The sequence below is a fragment of the Dermacentor silvarum genome, chromosome 1 (assembly GCF_013339745.2).
Source record: "Dermacentor silvarum isolate Dsil-2018 chromosome 1, BIME_Dsil_1.4, whole genome shotgun sequence".
Lineage (NCBI taxonomy): Eukaryota > Metazoa > Arthropoda > Arachnida > Ixodida > Ixodidae > Dermacentor > Dermacentor silvarum.
In genome coordinates, this window is record NC_051154.1 from 362042243 (window position 1) to 362065230 (window position 22988).

The window sequence follows — 22988 nt, forward strand, 5'->3', positions numbered from 1 at the left end:
ACATAAGCCCGAAGTTCCGTTTAGGACTATTGTTAGTGAAGAGGGATCGCGGCAGAAGTGTGTCAGCCAGTTTTTGTTAAAGAAACTCAAGATGCTTGTTGTGAACGACCCATTTCTGGTCAAAAATTCAGCCGCAGTAGCACAGTTTCTAGAGGGAAATGATCATGTTGGTTTTGGTTTTTCTGTTGACGTGCAGGACTTGTTTTATTCTGTCCCGCAGAATCAACTGTTAGCGTGTGTCAAAGAGTGCATTGAAGCTAACGGCGACGTATCCTTCCAGAACACCGCCGGCGTGTCCGTTGATAATTTTCTGTCTTTATTGCAGTTTTACTTGAATTCTACTTTTATTGTATTTGACGATCAGCCTTTTTTGCAGCGTGATGGCATCTGCATAGCGTCTTGCGCAGCCCCTATTCTTTGTGACATTTTTCTGGCCATGGTGGACGACACACTAGAACAGGTGTTTAATGGGGGGCCGGTTTTAAAAACTTTTAGGTATGTTGACGATTTTTTAGTGCTTTTAAAAAAGCAGCCTGCCTCCACCTACTCCTCTACTGTAGGTGAAGTTTTATCTTTTTTTAGCAAACATGGACGTGGGTTGCGTTTCACCCATGAACTTCCGGACTCTTATATTTTACAGTTTTTAGACCTTAAAATCACGTTCTTCTTCTTTCTGGGGTTTTACGTGCCAAAACCAGTTCTGATTATGAGGCACGCCGTAGTGGAGGGCTCCCGATTAATTTTGACCACCTGGGGTTCTTTAACGTGCACTACAACGCAAGCACACGGGCGTTTTTGCATTTCGCCTCCATCGAAATGCGGCCGCCGCGGCCGGGATTCGATCCCGCGATCTCGAGCTCAGCAGCGCAACGCCTTAGCTGACTGAGCTACCGCGGCGGGTAATTAAAATCACGTTCTGTGATGGACACGTTTGCTGGGGATACTACCCACGGGCTAAGAAGGAGCTACTGCCCTATGACTCGGCACATTCCAAGACAATTAAGACAGGAATAGCGGTGATGTGTATGGAATCGGCTCTCCAGAAATCGTGCCCACATCAGATGACGCTCAATTTTAACAATCAGGTAAGCCGTCTTTTGGCTGCAGGGTTTCCCGTCTCGGTCTTGACTGCTGTTTCTGAAACCCTCCTTCAAAAATTCAAGCGTGGAACGGGAAGTACAACGGCGGAGGATCACCGGAAGGCACATAGACCTGAGGTGGTCCCCTACATCCATAAACTCTCCCACAATCTGAAGAAGGTGGCAAGTAGGCACGGCGTGCCAATATGTTTTTCTGCCCCTAACAAGCTGGGAAAGTTGTGCCCACGTATCTGCAACACCAGTAAACGTGGATGCCAGAAGAACCACCAACCGCCGTTCGTTAAATGTTCCACTGGAGTGGTGTATTGCATTCCCATGTCTTGTGGGATATTTTACGTCGGCGAAACTGGTCGCTGTGTCAATGACCGTTTAGGGGAACACGCTCTAAAACTGAAAAAACGAGATGACAAATACGCACATATAGTTGCGCACGTTAGCAAGTGCACTGATTGTGTGGCCCGGTTAAAGGAGACGACGATTCTAGGAAAGAGTAGTGACAAGACAGCGCGCATCAGTTTGGAAGCCTACCACATCAGGAAGTTCGGTAGCAAGTGCTTCAGCACCCCTTCCCTTGCTCTCTTTGACGCTGAATTTTATCTTCTGGATGCGGCTATCGGGGGTTCAGATTAGAAAGAAAAATAATTGTTTGCGTCTTGTTGCGCTTGGTTGGCTGTTTTGCGCTTGCGTTGTTGGCACGATGTTAGCCTTGTTATGTTTTCCCCTTTCCCTTGCTTCACTCTGGCATATATAAGGTGTGCTATCCTTCACAATAAAACCAGTTGTTAGTCAGCGCCTGTGTGTCCGTGTCTCCCTTCTTGTGGTCGTCTGTTTGCGCTGTTACCCAAAGTTTCAACACTACGAGTAGCGACACTAAATGTAAGGGGCTTAGCAGCCCGGAGAAGGCAGCACCAACTTAGCCGGCTATTTTTAGAAAATGAGTTGGATCTAGTCGCAGTGCAAGAAACTAAAATCGAAATAGAGGAGCAGACGGACCGCATGGTGGAAACCTTTCGAACGCGCTACGATGTTTGTATTTTTCATGGTGTGGGAACATCCGGTGGATGCGCGAGCTTCATCCGCAATAACCTTCGCATCTCGTATGTGAGCATTGTTGTTTCTGAAGCAGGACGATTGCTAATTATTGACTTTTCTTTTTCTGGCCAGCCTTGGATGGTGATATGTGTTTATGCACCTAATAACGAGAACGAACGAGTAGCCTTTTTCGGAAAAATCGAGAATTACTTGAAGTGTTTGAAACGTATGATTATGCTTGGCGATTTCAATTGTGTTTTGATGGCCGAGGACAGAGCTAAGAATGTGTCTGGCCGCGATAAATGTGCAAATGTACTGCAGGCGTTATACCACAAAAATGATTTGGACGACCTGGGATGGCTTCTTTCGAATGGAAATCGGCCCGTGTTCACGCACTTCCAGCGCGTAAGTAGCGCGCGGCTCGACAGAGTGTATGCCACGGTTGACTTTGTGAACATGTGCACGAATTATGAAGTAAAACATGTCTCTTTTAATGACCACAGCCTTGTAATGGTCACACTCGGTGGCTAGAAAAAGAAAACGCAATTCAGCTGGCACTTGTGGAAGTTCAATGTAAAACTACTCAACGACGAAATGTTTAATGGAAAAATTGAAAGCATGCCCGCACAGCAGCAAAGTCACGCGCGGCTGAATGCGACCATTTTAAGAACGAAGTAAAGCTGATGGCGATCGAGTGGGGAACACTGCTCAGTCATAAAGAAAAAGAAAAAAAAACAAACGGATTGCAATACCAGCTTGCTTTTATGATCAGCGTGGAAACAGCGAATCCCGGGAAATTCTGCAAGGAAATCCGTGAAGTTAAGGGTCAGCTCGAGGCTCTCGATGTTGAAAAGTATCGATCAGCAGTACTAAGGTCGCGAGCTGAAAAGCTTTCAATGGGGGAAACTCCCAATAAGCGCGCATTGTGCGACGAAATGAGATATGCAACACAAAATGAAATCCGAGAGATTAGGTATCAGAACAATATTACCAGTGACATTAAAAATTTGACGAGCATTTGTTGAGCCCTATCAGAACCTAATAGGTGAAAAAAGAAGCGGGAGCTCTCCGCTAGAGCCGGAAACCCTTGATTTAATGCCAAGGTTAGATGAAGATACTCGAACGCTTTTGGAGCAACCCATTAGCGTAGATGAAATCAAACATGCGGTCACCGAACTAACTTTGGGGAAAACGCCTGGCCCAGAAGGCCTCGGTGCCGCGTTCTCCAAAGCTTACGCCGGTGATTTGGCACCCATTTTTCATGCAGTAATCACAGAAGCGTTCGAAACGAAAGAAATGCCGCTTTCTTTCCGCACCACTCGCGTAGTGCTGATTCCGGTATCTGACGACCGTACTAAGCTGCCATCTGTGGGGGCGTATGGCCCGATAACGCTCACAAACATTGACTACAAAGTTTAGACAAAAGTGTTGGCAAAGCGACAGCAGAGTGTCACCAAACTTCTTGTTGGACCACACCAGACATGTGGCATAAAAGGCCGCTCTATCTGTACCAATGTGCATGTAGCCCGTAGTATTCTCGAGTGTTGTGACATTTTTGGCGATCGAGTAGCTGTGTTGCAGCTCGACTTAGCAAAAGCATTTGACCGTAAGTCACATGAAGCTCTTTTTAGCATTCTTGAGCATGCAAACATAGCACTGTGATACTTGATGGTTTAAAAATGCTGTACAGTGACTGTATTATAAACATTGGGGTGAATAAGAAACTAACTGATAGTATTAAGATCAGATCATCACTAAGGCAAGGTTGCCCATTGTCCCCTTTGCTCTTTGCAATTTACTTAGAGCCATTCTGCTTATCTCTAATAAGCAATGAAAGTATTAATGGTTATAAGCTTGAATCGTCGCAAGTTAAAGTGCTTGCTTATGCTGACGATGTGGCAATATTTTGTACAGATAGTTAAAGTGTGCAGGAGGCAATAAGCGAGACTCATAGATTTTGCAGACAAACCGGCTGCGAGATCAACGGGGTCAAGCGTATCGGCTTTTGGCATGGAAGCTGGGATATCGTGCCGAATGTCTTTGCAAATTTACAGTGGACTGTGTCTCCTTCGAAATATCTGGGTGTGCCTCTTGAGAACTGCAATGGCACCGCGCAATACTGGGAGGATGAGACGTCGCGTCTAAAAGAGAAAACCGGAGGATGGCAAGGTCGCTATTTATCGATGTTTGCAAGGGCAACTGTTTGGAATTTTTTTTAATTGCCAATGTGTGGTATGTTCTCCAATTTTTGTCTATGACACGCGTGAACGTACAGAAAATTCACAGAGTGTTTGCTGTTTTTATCTAGGGTTCCACTTGGGAGAGGGTCAGCCGAACACACTTGTTTCTTCCTGTTCGAGATGGTGGCCTTGGATTGTCGCATTTGTTCTTACGACAGATTGTTTATAGTTTTGTCTTCTTGCGTGACCAAAGTGATTTATTTTTGCGTACGATGCTTCAGATTTGCTTGAAAGATGTTTTGCCTACAATTATTGTGTCTAGTGCAACGCCTGTAAACTGTGAGGTTAAAGGCTATATGCGGGAGGTAGCAGCTTCCTTCCGAATACTAAAAGCTCGGTTTTCAATGCAATATCTCAGCACAGTGACAAGAAAGAAAGTTTACAAAAATTTAGTTGTAGTTATGCTGCCAGTGCCTATGTACAGAATGAAATACTATGGAAGCCCAGGGCAAGATCTGTTAAAAAGAGTTAAAAGGATGCCAGTGAGAGCAAATGCAAAATCGTTTTTCTTCAAGTTGCATACATCTACCCTTCCTGTGAAAACATGGTTGGCCGACAAAGGAACATTTGTACCCTGGACGTCAAACTGTGTACTTTTTAAGAAACCGGAGCCCATTGAGCACTCATTTATTGAGTGCTGGGATGCCGTATTTTACTGTGACGTCTTGCAAAGAACGCTTAAAAAGGAACTGCCGATAACACCGCAGGGAATACGCTTCCTGCCGGTAGATAGCGATCAAGAGTTCCCATAATAATGCTCTTAGGCCTCCATAGTCTTTGGAAGACATGGCGGTAACGCATGCTGATGTCAACCTGCGGTCAACACGAGAAAATTTTGGTTAAAGTATTGTTTTCGTACGTGAAATATTTCGTGTACAGGCGGAACCGCCGGATTGGTTGAATGTTCTTGATGAATTGGTGACGTTCAAAGAATTTTAGCTTGCTACGGTCGCCCAAGTAGGCAAGCGTACTTTTATATGTGTATGTGTATCTGTGTGTGTGAATAAAACCAGGTTCATAAATAAAGAAAGCGTCGGTGGTTAAGCGGTAGAATACTCGCCTGCCATGGGGGTGGCCGGGGTTCGATTCGCGGCCGACGCAATTTTTCAAAATTTTTGACCGCTTCTTGGTGTTTGACAAAGTGGAGTGCTCCCATTAATAAAGAGAAACATGAAGAAGCACTTGGGCGCTATTACGTAAAATGATTCCAAACTGTTTTGATTCCAATTTCTGCAATCCGCCTCCACGATTAGTCAAAACATGTTCGGGCCCCTCCCAACTTCGCCTGTCTGTCACGCGACGTCACAATAACCGCGATAGCTGCCAATCTGATATAAGGTGTAAACACCGATTACGCATGATGAAACCGCACTAAAGAAAAATAGTCATTCCTGATTTGACGCCTTTCCACCATTAGCCCTGCGATATTGGGGCCATGTTTTCTGGCTACGCCCACTTCGCCTGTCTGTCACGCGACCACACAAAACCGCGAAAACTCACCACGCCAAAGTGACGTGTACGCGGGAAAAAAAGCAACATTATGCCAAACAAAACTGATTTTTTTTCTGAATAGCCACAGACTGCCCGTTCCGAAAAGAATAGAAGAGGGCTGCCCGCCGATCTATCAGTCCCTCGCTACTCGCACCTGCCGGTGATTAAGACTTAGAGATTGACTCCAACCAAATAAGCAAATTTACTAGCCCGACGTTTCGGAACCAATTCGGCTCCTTCTTCAGGGGGTATTCTTCGGAGGTGGCGGTGTGCCGCTTTTAAAAGGTCCGTCGTAACAAAGGAGAGGAAGGGGGAGAGAGCGTAAGGTGCGGAGACACTTGGCAGGGCACCTGCTCTAGACGACAAAATAGGTGGTGGGGGTGGGGTGGGGGGCTTCGGCGTCGCTGGTCGGCTGGGCTGACCGATGCTGGGCGCCCTTTAGTCGCGGGAATGCGTTGACGAGGGACAGGGGGGGGGGGGGGACGAGTTGTTTTGGTGTTGCTGACCTAGAGCGGGGGGGGGGGGGGGTCCTTTCTTCCCTTCGTCGCGTCTGCAAGGCCATGAACATACAAAAAAGGAAGAATGCCCTTCACGCGGTTTATATTACCCGCCGTGTTCTGAATGCGCCAAGACTCGAGTAGTAGCCTTTTTCGCCAGTTTGTCTCTGTGTGAAGGATTTGGGGTTCTTGGAAAGAAATCTTGTGGTCGGCGTCTTCGGAATGTTCGGCGACGGCGCTGCGTATTCGGTTGAATGTTCTGACGTCGTTTTCATGTTGTCTGATTCTTTCTTTTAGATTTTTGGTTTCCCCGATGTACGACGCCGGACAGTCGGCACAGCTGATTTTATAGACGACGCCTTGAGCTTTTTCTTTTGGTGGACGGTCTTTTGGTTTAGGAATGAGGATATTCAAAGTGTTCATCGGTTTATGCGCGACTTTGAGGCCTTCTTTTTTCAACATTCGGCTGAGAGCTTCGCTGGTATTTTTGACGTATGGGATGGACACTCGTTTCTGTGGTCGAGGGGGAGTCAACGGTTGGAAGTCTCGTAGTTTGTTTTTTCTTTTTTGTTGTCGGGTTGTTTTTCGAATGAATTCCGTTGTATAGCCGTTCCTTTTGAGTTCGTTGAGAACCGTTCTCCTTTCTTTCTTTTGATCTGATTCCAATGTGCAATGAGTTTCCACTCTTTTCAATAAAGAATTTACGACCATGCTTTGTGGTTTGCCGGATGGTTGGATGCGAAGTGTAGGTAGCGGCCTGTGTGGGTTGGTTTTCGGTACACTGAGAATGGACCTTTTTCCAGTAAGCGACCCCTCTAGCGGCCGCCACATGAACTAAACTTGACGGGCAGAATGCTCCCGCCCACGCCCCTTCTCCCCTTTTCGCCATTAGCTCGCGCAGTGGCTGCATTTCCCCAAGCAGGCTCCCGCGGCGTTCTTGCGTTTGATTTTTTTTGTGTCGTTTGTCTGTTTGGATAGCTTCGCATCGTCCCTGCTCTAGCGCGCGTGTAGCAATCGTGTAGTAGTCGTGTAGCCTTCGCGAAGGCAACATGCCGAATGCGACGTGCAGGTCGTTCTTCTCCGTCTATGATGACAAGGATACATGGAATGAAGATTTTAGAGATGCGCCAGCATTTACTCTTGAACATCTTCGCCAGTACTTTGACCCTGCTAGTGAAGACCGCTGTGACGGTCAAACGCGCCGCGGCTGGAACTCTCTGCAAGATAAGCTCGTCCGTCGTTTGGAATGGCTCGACATACACAGTGGTCTACATACGCAGCACGTGTTTGCCCTCAATGAAGAGCGGGCATTACAAGCAGCTCATTATGATGGACAAGCAAACTGCAAGCGTTCAGCACGCGTACTGCGAGTGCACTGCAGGGTAAGTGTTGTTCTCTCGTCATGTAGGGTGTGGCATGGTACGTGGGGACAGTAGGATAGCGGACGCAACACGTTTTGTCACGCTTTATGCCTGCCGGACGCAACACGCTTTCTGCCTGGCAAAAGACATTTTTGTCAAATGCAATATCGCGAGTGCGTCGCTTTCGTTTCGTGCGATGCATACCGTTGGGCTGGCGACATTTTTCTTCGGCCACCCGAAATCGTACTAGTCCAGGATGCATGCTGTAACACGTTCGTCAGCCCATGGCAAGAACCCTGCGATATATATATATGTGTGTGTATACCGGTCGATTAAAGCAGCGCTGAGACTGCCAAATAAGTCATAGGGTGGCAAGTGCGATTCAAATGTTTACAGCGCTAGTGTCGTGTTTATAAATAGGGCTTACCTCGCTAAGCAAGAATCGCGTGATGGCTAGCGTATTTTCGGGGAACTTGAGCGTATGCGCCGCAACAGTTCAGCGCGCCCAACATTCTATGTTGCAAACGCAGACATGCCCGCTGTTCTGACAAGTTTTATTGCTTCACTTTTCCGCAGGTTAAGTGAAACATGCCAGCACATTGCTGGTGTACTGTATACAGTGGCAGACTTGAAGAAGCCGTCCAGCACAGACCAGCCCTGCTCTTGGGTCGTACCATATCAAGGTGAGCATTTTTATTGCATTTAGCAAAACTTCCAAGATCTTCCAAGAACTTCCAAGTCTCGGCATGTCCTTACGTAATGGGCGACGTCGGCAGAGAGGCGAGGCCAGTAGTATTTTTCTTCTATCCTCGCGAGCGTGCGGGAAAAACCGAGGTGTCCAGCCGTTGGGTCGTCATGGAGAGCTTGCAGAACCTCTGGACGCAATGCTGAGGGTACCACGAGGTGGTAGTTGGCTCGGAGAGGCGAGAAGTTCTTCTTTAGGAGAATGTCGTTTTGCAAGAAAAACGACGCCAATCCTCGCCTGAACACCTTCGGCACAATGACGGTCTTGCCTTCCAGGTAGTCTACAAGGCTCCTTAGTTCCGGGTCGGCTCGCTGTTGTTCGGCGAATTCGTGGGCACTGACGGGTCCCAAGAAAGTGTCGTCATCCTGGTCGTCCTGTGGCGGCGGTTCCACGGGGGCGCGAGACAAGCAGTCGGCGTCAGAGTGCTTTCGCCCGGACTTGTAAACGACGGTGATGTCGAATGCTTGAAGTCTCAGACTCCATCGTGCGAGGCGACCTGAAGGATCCTTCAAGTTAGCTAGCCAACACAAGGTGTGGTGGTCGCTCACAACTTTAAAGGGCCTGCCATAAAGGTAGGGTCGAAACTTTGATGTAGCCCGATTCTTCGTTGAGAACATCCTCCTGCGTCACGGTGCCCCAGAAGTCCTCATCACTGACAGAGGTACGGCCTTCACGGCTGCACTATCTCAAGTCATCCTGCGCTACAGCAAGACAAGCCATCGCCGGACCACCGCCTACCACCCGCAGATGAATGGCCTCACCGAGCGCCTGAATAAGACCATCGCCGACATGTTGGCAATGTACGTCGACGTCGAACACAAGACGTGGGATGCCATCCTTCCGTACGTGACCTTCGCATACAACACGGCCATGCAAGAAACGACGCACATGGCCCCGTTCAACCTGGTCTACGGAAGGAACCCGGCAACGACGCTTGACGCCATGCTACCGGACGTCACCGACGAAGAAAATCTCGACGTTGCCACCTATTTGCAGCGTGCCGAAGAAGGCCGACAGCTCGCCCGCTTGCGCATCAAGAACCAGCAGAGGACCGACATCCGACACTACAATCTTCGACGACGCTACGTCGAGTACCAGCCCGGCGACCGGGTTTGGGTCTGGACTCCGATACGCCGACGAGGACTTAGCGAGAAACTGTTACGTGGCTATTTCGGCCCCTATAAGATCATCCGACGTATTGGCGCACTGGACTATGAGGTCGTGCCAGACGGCATTTTGCAATCCCAGCGACGCCGCGCACGTCCTGAAGTCATCAACGTGGTGCGTCTTAAGCCTTTCTACGCCCGCTGACGAGCTTATAGGTACTTTGTTACTTTGTTATTTTCTTTCTTTATTGCGCGTCGTTTCGCTTTCGCGTTTGTTTGTAGCATCGGGACGATGCTTTTTAAGGGGAGGGTATTGACACGTATACATGTTTATCTTTCGCCGATGGCCGCTTTCCACCGGCTAAGAAATGTTAAACGTTATCGCTCGGCGTAGGACGCGCCTGTATCGGAAGTTTCTAGAACGTTAACGATGCTTCTTTCCGTTGCCTGTTTTCACCGACGCTTATGTTATCTGATTGTATGAGCGACGGGAATTGTCTAGAGCTTTCTGGAAGACGCGTGCGTACCAGGGATTATTCTGGAACCTTCGATGACTCAGGTATAAAAGCCGACGCGTTTCGCCGCTGATCAGATTTCCGACGATCGTCGACTGTGTTCGCCGCTATCGTTGTGCTTTGAGTGTAGCTTGCTTTTGTGGGCACAGGTTCGCCCAATAAACAACCAGTTTCGTCATACACAGTGTTACGACTGTTTTCTTCACTGTCACTGCTACGTGACAATATTTTGTGCACAGTCACTAGGGTAACCATGTGGGATAGAAACTAAGCCACCATTTTTTGGAAACGAAACGGGGCCCCAACATTAAATCTCTTTTATCTTCTGTAACCCAAACTGAGCGCGAAAGAGGTTTGGTTCAACACTTGCTGTTTGAACAGTTTGTTAGTTTTGTATCGACCAATATTGTGCTATGCCTGTTTAGTTGAAAGTAAGTATGGTAAACAGGTCATATTCAGGGAACACAGTCTGCTTCTGTGCAAGGTGTGGACATGAGTACATTTTGCCTGTGGCAGACCAGACACGTTCACAGCAGTTCCATTTGTTTGCAAGCGAGAACCTTATGTTACTCTCCTTGTTGAGGGCAGTAGCTACTTTCTGTACACATCTGCACAGTGATTTTTAATATACAGCTCTATTTGTTATATGTTCCTTTCTAAACAAGATTTTCGAAATCTTTTCTGTGCAGGACACAGCCGACCACCTCCAGTACCGTTGCGTCAGATCCCCTTCTGGAAGGTCAAGACTGGGAAACGGAAAGCAGAAAGGCAACAACGGAAGTCTGGAGCATCGCCAAAAATGATCGATGTTGATGCTCTAGTGGCGCATCTACAGGATGAGCCACAAATTGTGTGGCTTCGATATGCACTGCCCGACTTGGCTGAGGACAGCTACTATGAGCATGAGCAAGATGCCTGCACATTTACCCCGGCTGTGGAAGACTCCGCAGACGTCAAGTCGTCTGAAAGCAGAAGTGTTTTTAGTGCATACTTGAGCACAATACCAGTCCTAACGCCAGACGAGAGAGAAATTATTCGCAAGCAGACAATGGGGCAGGCAGAAAACAACAGCTGGTTTCACGAGAGGAAAGGACGGCTGACTGCATCAATTTTCAAGACGGCCATTCACTGCCAGAAACCAGAAGGCTTACTAAGCGATATCCTGCAGTATAGGCACCGGCGACCACACGGCAAGCATGACCCCGTTTGTACGTAAAGCAGATGGAACCACTCGCCATCCGCAAGTATGTGGAGCAACAGGAGCGACTGGACATTGCCGTCACTGTTAAGGCAACCGGTCTCCATATTCACCAGCACTACCCTTTCCTAGCAGCGTCGCCTGATGGTATTGTGTGTAGTGCAAGTGGAGAAGGGCTGCTGGAGGTGAAGTGTCCATTTTCTAAAAGAGGCATGACGGCAGAGGAGGCCTGTTTAGACAGAACATTCTGTTGCAAGCTTGTGGATGGGGAGCCGCAGCTGAAGGTGTCCCACGCCTATTACTACCAGGTACAGGGCCTGCTGGCAGTCACAGGACACAAGTGGTGCGACTTCGTCATTTATACAGAGCACACCACCCCAGGACATGACCTGCATGTTCACAGGATCGACTTCGATGAAGAGTTTTGGAAAACCTTTATGCTCCCGGGACTGCTTTATTTTTATGAGAGGGCTCTCATCCCAGAGGTCCTGACAGAAAGAATAAAGCGCACCGGGAAGCTACACTTGGTAGGAGCAGGTCATGTCCCATATCGGCTCTTTAAACAGGGCTTTCATTTCAGTGAGCTCACTGGTGACCTGAGAATGACAATTCGCCGCCTGACATGAAGACAGCAGCTGCTTGAGGTGTCATTGCTGTTCCTCTAAATACTGAAGATTGTACGCCATTGCAGCGATGGTGGATTTGGACAACTTCGAGACTGAGTGAATAGCCAGAACCTGCACATCCAACGAGCTCCTAGTTGGCGCGAGCATTAGTGTACAGCGACAACTGCTACATTGATGGCACCCGCTGTTGAATTTTTCTTTGTTTATAAACGGCTCTTTTCAGAGCCACCTCAGCGATGCATTGGCAGAGTTTCGCAAGTCTGATACTCCGTCCTTGACCCTCTCCATCTGAGAAATAAAAGGGTGCATTTTTTGCCTGCATTTGAAGCCAGACAACTGAAGTGCAGGTTTATGCAGATCACTTAGCAAGCACCTACTGGATAAGAGCATGTGAGGGAGCAGCAAACTCTTTGCACGAGAAACATCCATGGACATTATTTAGGAACACTTCTGGGTCAACCAGTGAAAAACGTTTATTTAGCAGAAACACAACTAATCAACGCACAAATGAAAGGCGAACTTTCATAACACATAGCTGGCCATTTCATTTATATAACAGTAAGAGAGAATTTCCAATACAATCAGGGCAACACTTGACTTCAGTCAACCAAGAGAACAGGCTGGCTTCAGAAAGGAATATTCTACGATGGATCACATCCATGTCATCCATCAGGTAATCGAGAAATCTGCAGAGTACAATCAACCTCTCTCTATAGCTTTCATAGATTATGAAAATGCATTTGATTCAGTAGAGATACCAGCAGTCATAGAGGCACTGCGTAATCAAGGAGTAGGGGAGGCATACGTGAATATCTTGGCAAATATCTACAAGGATTCCACAGCTACCTTGGTTCTCCACATGAAAAGTAGAAAGTCGCCTATCAAGAAAGGGGTCCATGCATAGAGACACAATTTCTCCAATGCTATAGGTGACCCGTAAAATAGCAAGAAATTGTGGGATGCGCAGTCTGCTAGCTGCTCCTGGTTCGAGTCGGCGCAACCGCCGCCACCATTTCGCCGTTGAATTGGAATGATGCGCTTGCAGTCCGTTCTTCTTTCTGGGTTTTTACGTGCCAAAACCAGAGGGCTCCGGATTAATTTTGACCACCTGGGGTTCTTTAACGTGCACTACAACGCAAGCACATGGGTGTTTTCGCATTTCACCTCCATCGAAATGCGGATCCCGCGAGCTCGTGCTCAGCAGCGCAAACGCCTTAGCTGACTGAGCCACTTGAGCTTGCAGTCCCGCTTTGTCCGACTCAAAGATTACCCGGTTGCAGGTGCCTAGCAAAACCATCGTCGGCTGTTCAGCTGTTGACTACTCAAATTCAAGTGTTAAAGGTGAACACATGTAACTACTGCCTTGCAGCAACCCTTGCGGAGTCCCCTGTGCACAAGCATCAGAGGAATGGCTGCCACTTCCAAAAACGTAACAAGGCACAGACCATCCGCGAACAAAAAGAAATTGAACGCACAGTGACACTTATCAGGCGGCACGGAATGATTCCCCCAAGATATTTCTTTCTCTAACATTGACTCAGGCAACCAGAACTATTTCAGTACTCGCATGCACATATAAATGTATTATGAAACGAGGTTTTACGGCACGAATTTAAGCGAGACACTGCGAAATACATACATAATACTCGTAACCAACTAGCCCTCCTTAGCTCCTTCAGCACATATAGAGATAATGCGCAGCCGTAATATGACGGCGATACGACCATTGTAGAAAAAGCGAGAACGTCCAACTACGTACTATTTCAAATGAACCTATAGTTTCGACCGAGAAATGCCGTTGACAGCGCACAATGTTATCATTTTCAGCGCTAGCTACGCCGTTATACCGACAATATCGGTTTTTAGCTACAATCACAGAACAGCATCCATCGCTGTAGCCATCGCCTCAGGAGCCGATTTTCTAAGTAATTCTTCTATACGCTTGATAAATTACCGGATAACGATATGTTTCACCTGTGTGACTGACCCACAGGCAGAGCAGTCAGTGACGGTGTGTCCAAGCAACAGCAAATGTCGTAGAGCTAAACCTGGCAGAAACAAAAAAGGCCGCCGAAACGAAAACCAGAGTTCCTTTATGAATAAAAGCGTATCCTTGCCTTTCTTGGATCGGCATCGTCGTGCCCAGAGTGAACTGAAACCTAGAAATCAGCTGCCTGAATGGCACGACATTGCTGGTCGAGAAAGCGGACGGAAAGCTTCGCATGACTGACAGTTGAAACTACTTTGGAAACTGTGTGCCAGAGGGGTAGGAAGCTCCGTGCGTAATAAGGAGCGTCAGGCGACCGTGGAATCTGTCAAAATGATAGGCAGGTGTGGGGTGTTTGGGGGATACAAGCAGCTACTATCGCATGTAGTTCAGCAAGTGCAGGATCTGTAATCGAGAGGACTTCTCTATAGGAGAATAGCATAGCTGCCCGAAAGAACTACTATGGCAGAGCCGAGTGAGGAGACGCTAGCGTCCGTGTAGTAGAAATGACGGTTTAGATGAGTGCGGATGAAATGCTGAAAATAGCGGATTCTAGCCGCGTGGCGTTGTGCGTGCATACACGGATTCATGTTGCGAGGTAATGGCGCGATGCGTAGAAGTGCCGCGCACGATGACGAAAGTGCTGTAGAGGTGGTGGAGGGGGACCTGGAGACAGAAGCCGACATAGGCCAGGATGTGGCATCCCCAAGTGGTGGTGCTCAGGCGCAGTTCCCGATTGCGACGGTGAGCGAAGAGCTGAGCTAGGCACTGATTGGGAGGCCCAAACCGATTTTTGTTGCTTTGCGTACGAGTGCATCAAGGCGATTAAGGTCCTGTTGGCGAAGAGTTGAGCAAGGGAGCTGGTAGCGATAGCGAGATAGAAGGAGTGCGTCACGAAGACGAAAAGTTCAGATTCGCGTAGGCCACTAACACGGTTAGTGACGCGACGCATTAGGTGTAGAATTTGTTCCCCTTGCTGGAGAATGTGCCGGATTGCGGAAGAGGCTCCACCATCGGCATGGATGTGGAGGCCGAGAATTTTTATGGATTTTACTAAAGGAACGGGATGACGATCCAGTAGTAGTGCTAGGGGAGGGGGTTGCCATCGCGGATGGTAGACAAGGAGGAGAGCAGATTTAGCGGGTGAGCAAGAAAGCCCGATTGTTTTGGCGGCAGCCAAAGCGATAGCAAGGGCGTCCGTCTTGTATGTATCCCGGCAAACCTAGATAAGACCAGATGGTTATGTCATCTGCATAGATAGTATAGCGGATGGAGGTTAACGGTTCGAGGGCGGGGTGAACGATGCACATGGCGAGGTTGAAGAGCAGAGGAGAAAGAACTGAGCCTTGCGGTATACCGCGCTAAGGGTGCGAATATACGGATGATGTCGGGGCATCGGCGAATTGTAGGGAGTAGAAGCGACCGCGTAGGAACGAGCGAACGTAATGTACATGTGAGCGCCGCAGCCCGTGCGAGCAAGTTCCTGCAACATTGGATTGTGTGTCACATTGTCGAAGGCTTTTGAAAGGGCCAGAGAGAATGTCATGTTGGATTTGTAAAAGTGCATCTTCGCGATAGCCAATGAGAGTAGGAGGTAAGTAAGATGTATTCTCTAAGAAACGCTGAAGATGGCGAAGTACTAAGCGCTCCATGAGCTTACCGATGCAGGAGGTGAGGGAGATAGGTCAAAGGGATGCAAGTGTGGTGCCAAGAGAAAGGAAGCTCAGTCAACGATGGCAAGAAAAACTAGGTGGGGTGATGAAATTGGGAAATTTGCAGGAAGAAATTGGAATCAGCTAGCGCAAGACAGGGGTAACTGGAGATCGCAGGGAGAGCACTTTGTCCTGCAGTGGACATAAAAATAGGCTGATGATGAATTAGGTTGGAATGTACACCCGTGAGCAAAAGTATACGGAACACGTGGCAAACTGCATGGACACTCCTTCTGGTGTCGGACTACTACTGTCGAGAGTCGCGCCTAAGCAGGGTGTGCATGCGCGTCCCGTCATATCTTCCGGCGTGCCATATTGCATTTCCTTGAGGGATTGCGGTGCTTGTCGACTTCGCTTTCTTTGCTTCGTCACATCTGCGCCGCTGTTTCAGTGCATGGCTGCGGCAGAAATGGCTAGCACGTCTATCGCACATTGGATTCATTCGAATGTCATGTGGCTAACAGCTTCCACTGGCGCCTTTTGATGACTCAAGCAGAATACCTTACTCCCTACGGCGGCGCTATTAATAGGAAACGCTTCCAACATTCGCTGCCACATAATTAATAAAGGTTTTGCAATTGACGGTGTTTGTCGCCCAAATAGAGAGCGACTGAGTATCAATGGTGCCTGTATCTGCCACTTAAAGTCTAAGGGAATGGAGCCACAGTACAACTATTAGGTTCGAAAACTTTAACGAAGCCGAGAGGAAGTAATGCATGTGCAAGTCTCCCAAGACCACTTCGGAAACACTGCCATGGCCAAAAATAACAGTGCAGCATGCCACATGCTGCTGTAGAGTTTAATTCACATCTTACCCTAGAAAGTAGATTAATTTGTGTAAATGGCAAAGGAGACAACCGGCAGATTTGGAACTTCAGAATTAGCTAACGTGCTATGGTTGCATTAAGATACTATAATGTTGCTACTCTGTCACACTTCACCTGCGCGACAAAGGACACTGATTGAAAACCATGCTTCCATACGTGGCAGAAAATATTGGAAGCGTTTCCAATTATATACTGCCACAATAAGAAACAAGGCATTGTGCACGATTCATCAAAAGGCACGAGAAAAGTCAGCAGTCCGCGCGATAACAGAATTGAAATGGGCTATGGTCAGACGATCCAGCTCTGCCGCATGCACTCAGCAGTGAAACAGAGGCGAGGATATGACGGAGCAGAATAAGTGGCACCCCACTGAAGTTTAGTCGACGAGCAGCATAACCTCACCAGGAAAGCAATACAACACTCCGACAGATATGACGGGATGCGCATGCCAACCACCGATTTGGCGCGACTATCAACAGTAGGTGCACCAGAAGGCACGTCGACGCAGTCTGGCACATGCTTCCGTGGTCCGTATACTTTTGCTCACGAGTGTACTATCAGATTTGACCAATCCATGCATATCACAGTATTCCAACTATCTAGCCATGCTTGTACTAATGATCTTGGTGAGAGGCCACATTTGAAGCTTAAAATTCCATTTACCACAGATGCTTCTTACAAGAGGGGATTCTTGAAGTTGCTTAAATAGGCATATGTGTGAAAGATAGCATCTGCTATGTCTGCCATGGTAATTGGATAGCCAGAACCAAGCAACTGAAATTCGTTTATGCGCCTTATGACACGTTCAATGTGCACACGTGCTCTGGCTATTTTCCTTGTTTTGAACACATTATCAGCACTCATCTGTCCCTGTGAGGCATTGTTAAAAGGGGGTATGCGTAATTTTACACCCTCGGGAAGAAGATCAGCTACCTTGAAACCCTTGTCAACCATAATGGCGTCACCAGGCTCAAGGAGGCTCAGGAGATTGCTTTTAATAACCATTTCCCGGTCTGATACGGACCCGCCCCAGGTTTTCGAAACAAAGGACACATAGCCATCAGGTGTTGAACAGACCAGGACCTTGAGGGTGTTACCATGCTTGTATGTGGAAAATGTTTGTTTTTGTGCATCCATGGAAGACGGTGTTTGAAGCCTGATTTCCGTACAGTCAATAACAATACGCGTGTCATCAAATTCTGAGAAATGTCTCGGAATATAACGTCGAACCTCGGACAGAGATGGGAACCGAGTAATCTTCCGCAAGGCTTTCTGTAAAAACAGAATCCACTTAGAAAGTATCTTGCTAAAGCTAGAGACAGTGATGCCAAAGTTCCGTGCAACTTCTTTCACAAGCATTCCCGTGCGAAGTCTCACAAGGACCATCAAGAACTCTTCTGCTCCTCTTAGTGCCCGAGAAGGTCCTCTGGTGACTTGTGGCATTGCAGAGCTAAAGGCCTTGTATAGTCCTTCGAAGAGAACGTACGATGGCAGACCAGTGTAGTACTGGCACTCACTTGGTTGCCATATCAGATTAACCGAAAGGAACCTCTCTCGGCTGCTTTCATAGCGCTCCTTCCAGTAGTGAGCCAGCTTCTGCGACTCTGCTAGGGCTGTCCGTGTTTGCTCCAGGTCCTTCTGTAGCGCGTTGGCCTGACACCACTGGAATGTCTATCAGGGCCTCTGCAGCCTCTGGAAGAAAACAAGTGAACAGAAAAATGAAGGTGTGCCTTCTTAATGCTTCTTTAGTAAATGCCTACATTATGCAGAAGGCGGAATGTGCATGATGTAGCACTCAGTTAAGGCAAATGTAGTTCAGGCGAGGTATATTAAGGGAAAGAAGCATCTAGTGGCAAACAACTACATAACGCAAATTATGGGTTTTCTTGCACACAGCAAGCACACCTTTCCACGCATTCAGGCTGGTTAATGTGCAAATGGCATGAGACACTGCAACTATGTGTGTCGCCTTCCAGTATGAAAATGGAATACTTTATGGGATTTCTCCAAATGTAAACATGGAAGTTACATCTCATGCATTGTAACAAGAATTTCAAGAGTGCTATATTAACACAGCTTTAAACATTTCCCTGCTCTCAACAGAGTCGCAGTGCCTGTGTCTCTTTACAGAGGCAAGCATATAAGCAGGATTAAGTTGTAACTACATGTCATATTCAAATTAAGCACACTTACCATATTCTGCTTTTGAGTACCGTGGACGGTGTGCACCTGTTGAGGGGTCCAAGAAAGAAAAAAAAACAAATGGCTTTACATGTCCTCATTCACACATGCATTGTGACATCTCACCGGAGTCTCCAGCTTCTAGACTGCTGTCCTCTGGTTCGCCAGGAACTGGATCATCCTCGCAAACTGCTGTTCCCACACCCCCCAAAAATTGTTACATGGATATCGTAAGGATCAACATGTAAACCTTTTAGAGCACCACCTTGTTTAGGCATGCCATACGGTTTCCCGTTCAGAAGTAGCTTGTGATAAAGGTAAATGTAACAGTTGGAAAGCAAATGAAATATAGTACAGCGGATCTCTTATGATGAAGTTGAAGTGAATAAGAAATTCCTTCACCGGCGCTTTTTTTTGTTATATCTAGATTGAAAATATACTTTATAGTAGCAAGAAATCTGTACCACTACAATACTTTAACCTATTGTTTTTTTACTATGAGTGGGCCCATCTGTAATGATAGGGCTTTCAATGCTTCCACGACTGTTATTGTGGTATGATCATGATATGTACTGGAGATAGTCTCCTGCGTTTTCACTTCACGCTTAGTTGCACCATGCAAAGAGCTACATTCTAGGTCATTTATTGAAGCTCGCTGTTCTTTCTTTTAAAGGCAGTCGACGAAGCCAAACCAAGGGCTGGATAGCGCACGGATCCTCATAGCCCCGAACCTCTACACTACACAAATCAAATGTAGCATAAAAGTATCGAGCTGTTCTTGTTAAAAAAGCATGCATACGTGGCTTGTAATGAACAAAACGTGAGAAGCCTTTTGTAAAGTCTACAGCAGATCTTACGACAAAGGCACAGAAAGCCAGGGTACATGACTACTCAAAGTACTTGGAAGCCGCTGCTGTTTAACAGTCTTGCATATCCTTTTGTTAAAGTGCCGGCAAGTAAAACTTCTCATAGCTTTAGATTGTCTTCTAATAATAACTACAGAAACAACTGTGTCGAATAGTAACTTATTTACTGAAACATCAATTAGTGCTTATCCGACACTGTCAGGCTCTGCTGAAGCAATACCTGCCAAGGGCAAGATGTGCATTTATGTTGTAGGTTTGGAGAATGTAACTGTAACTTACTTGCAGCATGCAATGGCACTGACTCGGCACTGTTGGGTACTGCTTTGGCAGCGCCTGTAAAGGACAAGACGCAGATAAACTTTGCAGATTTGTACAGAGTAATTTTGATGGCAACTTGCTGCTGCGTTTATCGATACCTAGGCACTGCCAGGTGTCAGTATGGTGGAAGATACATAAACTAGACAGTCATTCATTGGTTATATATACAATGTGGGCTTCCTTACTCATCTGAAGCTAATGCTGTGCACATTTTAATCATTACTTAGAAAATCTCAAGCACGTACAACTGCAATCAGTAATGATGATTCACACACATTTACGCTTCCATCCTGGCAAAGACGACCAGATATACATGATGCTACTTCCTGCTTGAACCCCGTAGCGCAATAACAAAGTTCAGACATTTAACCTAACAGCCCCTCATTGAAACCAAGCGCTTCTGCTTGATTTAAATTTTTTTGTATGCTACACAGCATTGATCTTAACATGGTGCGAATAAGACACAAATCTCAAGACAAAACACTCCTCACCAGCAGCACCTACATTGGGGGCCGTTGCTGCAAGATTGGCAGCATCTGCACGAGAAAAAAAAGTATACTCAGCGACGATGCACTTTAAATCAGGGCCTCACATTTATTTTTTGATAACCTCAAACTCGGCATCATACATGCAGTTACACTTACGATTTATATCACCGTAATGAAAAAGGTCCCGTACCTTGTCTTCTCGAGGCCCGTTGCTGCCGAGGAAGAACGCCGCTGCGCGCCGGCCGGTACGTGAATATACTCGGCACATAGTCCGGATCCGATGGCACTCGCGACGGCTCCCCTGTGGTAAAAAAATTAATCTCCTCGTCCACATTGCTCTACAGTGGAGTACCTTCCTTGAAACCCTGGCGAATACAGGCAAGCAACTTGTCAGAGCGAAAAACACCTGCTACCGCCGGCGTGTTGCGGAACAAACCGACAGCCATTTGAAGTTTCAGCAACGGCCTCGGAGCGTTCAGTGTTAGCTAGAAACTTGTCGCTTATGCCAGCGTTATCGAAATCGCACAAATGTGATATAGCCTTGGAGAAAAACAAAAAAAAAAAGATTTGCCGCACATCAGTGCTGTCACAATGAAGAGCATTACGCAACAGTTCGCGTGCGAAAACAACGTCGATGAAGCAAGGACAAACATACGTACCTTTGTAGAAGTGGTTGCTGCAGATTCGTGCGTTCTTCGACGGCTTCCACGGTTTCCCATCATGGTTGACACGGCGTACTGCAGCGATCCATCTGTTTCGAAGTTGTTTGTGGAACTTCTCCGTAGGGAACCGAAAAAATCGAACATCGTTTTCAGCACTACGCCGGTTTGTGCAACCTACAGCAGAGCAACTGTCCGGCATGAGGCTCGTCGCAAACGCTGAGCCTCTCGCTTCAGCACTCGTTCACGGAGATGATTTCGTCGACAAAACGGCTTCGAATCTACCCCACGAACTGGTTAAGTGCCCCGTACACGCTGAAAATGTTCCTCAAGCTCAGCGCCTTTGTCAGATGGTAGCAGCACAACATGGAGGATCATACACTCGCCTCGCACGCCTGCCCTGCGAAAATGGCATTGCAGCTTGGCGGCACCTGGGAACGAGGGTACGCGCATGCGCATAGCTGAATAGGAAAAAGGTCCATTTTAGATTGCCGTTGGTTCGTGTAACTTGTACATCTAGCAATGGTAACGATCCGTTTTTTTTTGTTCGCGCTCCGACGTGAACTGTAGATTCGGGTCTATGGAATTTAAATGGCTCTGCAGGTTTTCGACTTGCGACTCCTTCACGATACAGAAGCAATCATCCATGTACCTGAGGAAAACTTTTGGCTTCGGGGAAAAAGTACTCAGAGCTCTGTCTTCTATATTTTCCATAGTTAGGTTAGCCATGGTGACGGAAATTGAGTCCCCTATGGGAGTTCCTTTCACCTGCTTGTAGTAGCTGCCTCGGAAGGTGAAGTAGGTATTTGATAGGCATAGCTCGAGAAGGTGGCAGATCTCGTCTACACTCAAGGGGGTCCTCTCGTCGAGTGTGTCGTCGCGTTCCTGGGCATCCCTTGTTACCGATATGGCTAACTGAATGGGTACTCTGGTGAACAAAGAGATCACATCAAAAGAGACCAGGCATTCATCATCTTCGAGGCGTACATTTGATATGAGCTTGATGAAGTTTTCGGGGTTGCGCACGTGGAATGCTGTCCTTTCGGTGAGTGGTGATATAATCTGGTGCAAGTATGAGGATAGTGATCGAAGTGGGGAGCATGAAAAGTCTACGATTGGCCGTAAGGTGATTCCGGGTTTATGGAGTTTTGGCAAGCCGTAAAAGGCTGGTGCGGACCCGTTCCTGCACATTAATTTTAGATAAAGATTTCGAGAATTTGGGTGGTTTCGGAAAATTTCGACCACAGTCTTATTCAGTACTGATTGGGTCCTTGTGGTGGGGTCCTTTTTTAATTTTTCGTAGTCTAGGCTGTTAAGGAGGGTGGACGCCTTTTCCTCGTAGTCCTGCATGTTTAACATGATGGTTGAGGTTGAGTTGCCCTTGTCCGCTGGTAGAATTACAATGTCCCCATCTTCCCTCAGTAATCGCAGCGCTCTTGTTTCGTCAGACGACAAGTTTCTTTCTCTTCAGCGGTTGTTATTGCATCTTATTATGCCTATTGCTTTTATTCTGAGTGGTTCCCGGACTTTAGGGTCCAGCTGCTGGATGCCGCTCTCGAGGGCGGCGACAATCTTGGGCAGGGGGAGGTTATCTGGGGTGACGTTGAATTTATGACCGTTTGCCGGGACTGAAGTCTCTTTTTTTGTGAGTTTTCGCGAAGATAAATTCGTTATTGTGTGCCTGTCCAACACTCCTGGTTTTTCGGTTTGCTTGATTAAAGAAGAGAGTTTTTTTCTTCTGCGTTTCACGGTGTTTCTTTTCCTCTGAGGACGCAATGGTCTTCGCAAACGAATCAATTGATGAAAAAAGATGGGGTACCTTGTGTTCGAGCTGTCTTCTGGCGAAGAACGCGTCGACTTCTTTCTTCCTAATCACTGTGTGGCACTCGTGTATCCGCGCTGTCACCAGTCTTTGCTGAGCCTTGTTGATGATGTCCCGGCCTTCCGCTGTGTTGATAGGTTGGCGCAGCTGGAGACTTCGTGGAACGATATTTTGGTCTTCGCATTTCCGGTTGAAGTCTAAGTGGGGCTTGAAGGTG

The 22988-nt window shown here is 47.3% G+C and overlaps 1 protein-coding gene and 1 long non-coding RNA gene across 2 annotated transcripts; both read right to left on the reverse strand.

Annotated features, from left to right (window-relative positions):
- Nucleotides 1-7474: 7474 nt before the first annotated feature.
- LOC125942390 (THAP domain-containing protein 1-like) lies at nt 7475-21352 on the reverse strand. Its single transcript, XM_049660553.1, has 5 exons — nt 20950-21352; nt 20481-20591; nt 20294-20338; nt 19764-19817; nt 7475-7610 (listed from the first exon to the last, which is right to left on the reverse strand). Exons 1-5 carry the CDS (start codon nt 21149-21151, stop codon nt 7531-7533), a joined length of 492 nt encoding a protein of 163 aa, XP_049516510.1. The 5' UTR covers nt 21152-21352; the 3' UTR covers nt 7475-7530.
- Nucleotides 18059-18785, reverse strand: LOC125942393 (uncharacterized). Its single transcript, XR_007465066.1, has 3 exons — nt 18745-18785; nt 18631-18666; nt 18059-18129 (listed from the first exon to the last, which is right to left on the reverse strand). It is a non-coding gene; the product is annotated as an uncharacterized LOC125942393 (long non-coding RNA).
- Nucleotides 21353-22988: the final 1636 nt, after the last annotated feature.

What these genes read in the sequence shown, in the direction of transcription:
- LOC125942390 (XM_049660553.1), bottom strand. Translation starts at nt 21,151, where the DNA reads ATGCCGGACAGTTGCTCTGCTGTAGGTTGCACAAACCGGCGTAGTGCT. An exon ending in ACGGGCCTCGAGAAGACAAG is followed by an intron (nt 20,339 to 20,480) that starts GTACGGGACCTT and finishes TTTCTCGTGCAG; the next exon opens with ATGCTGCCAATCTTGCAGCA. An exon ending in CCCCAATGTAGGTGCTGCTG is followed by an intron (nt 19,818 to 20,293) that starts GTGAGGAGTGTT and finishes TGTCCTTTACAG; the next exon opens with GCGCTGCCAAAGCAGTACCC.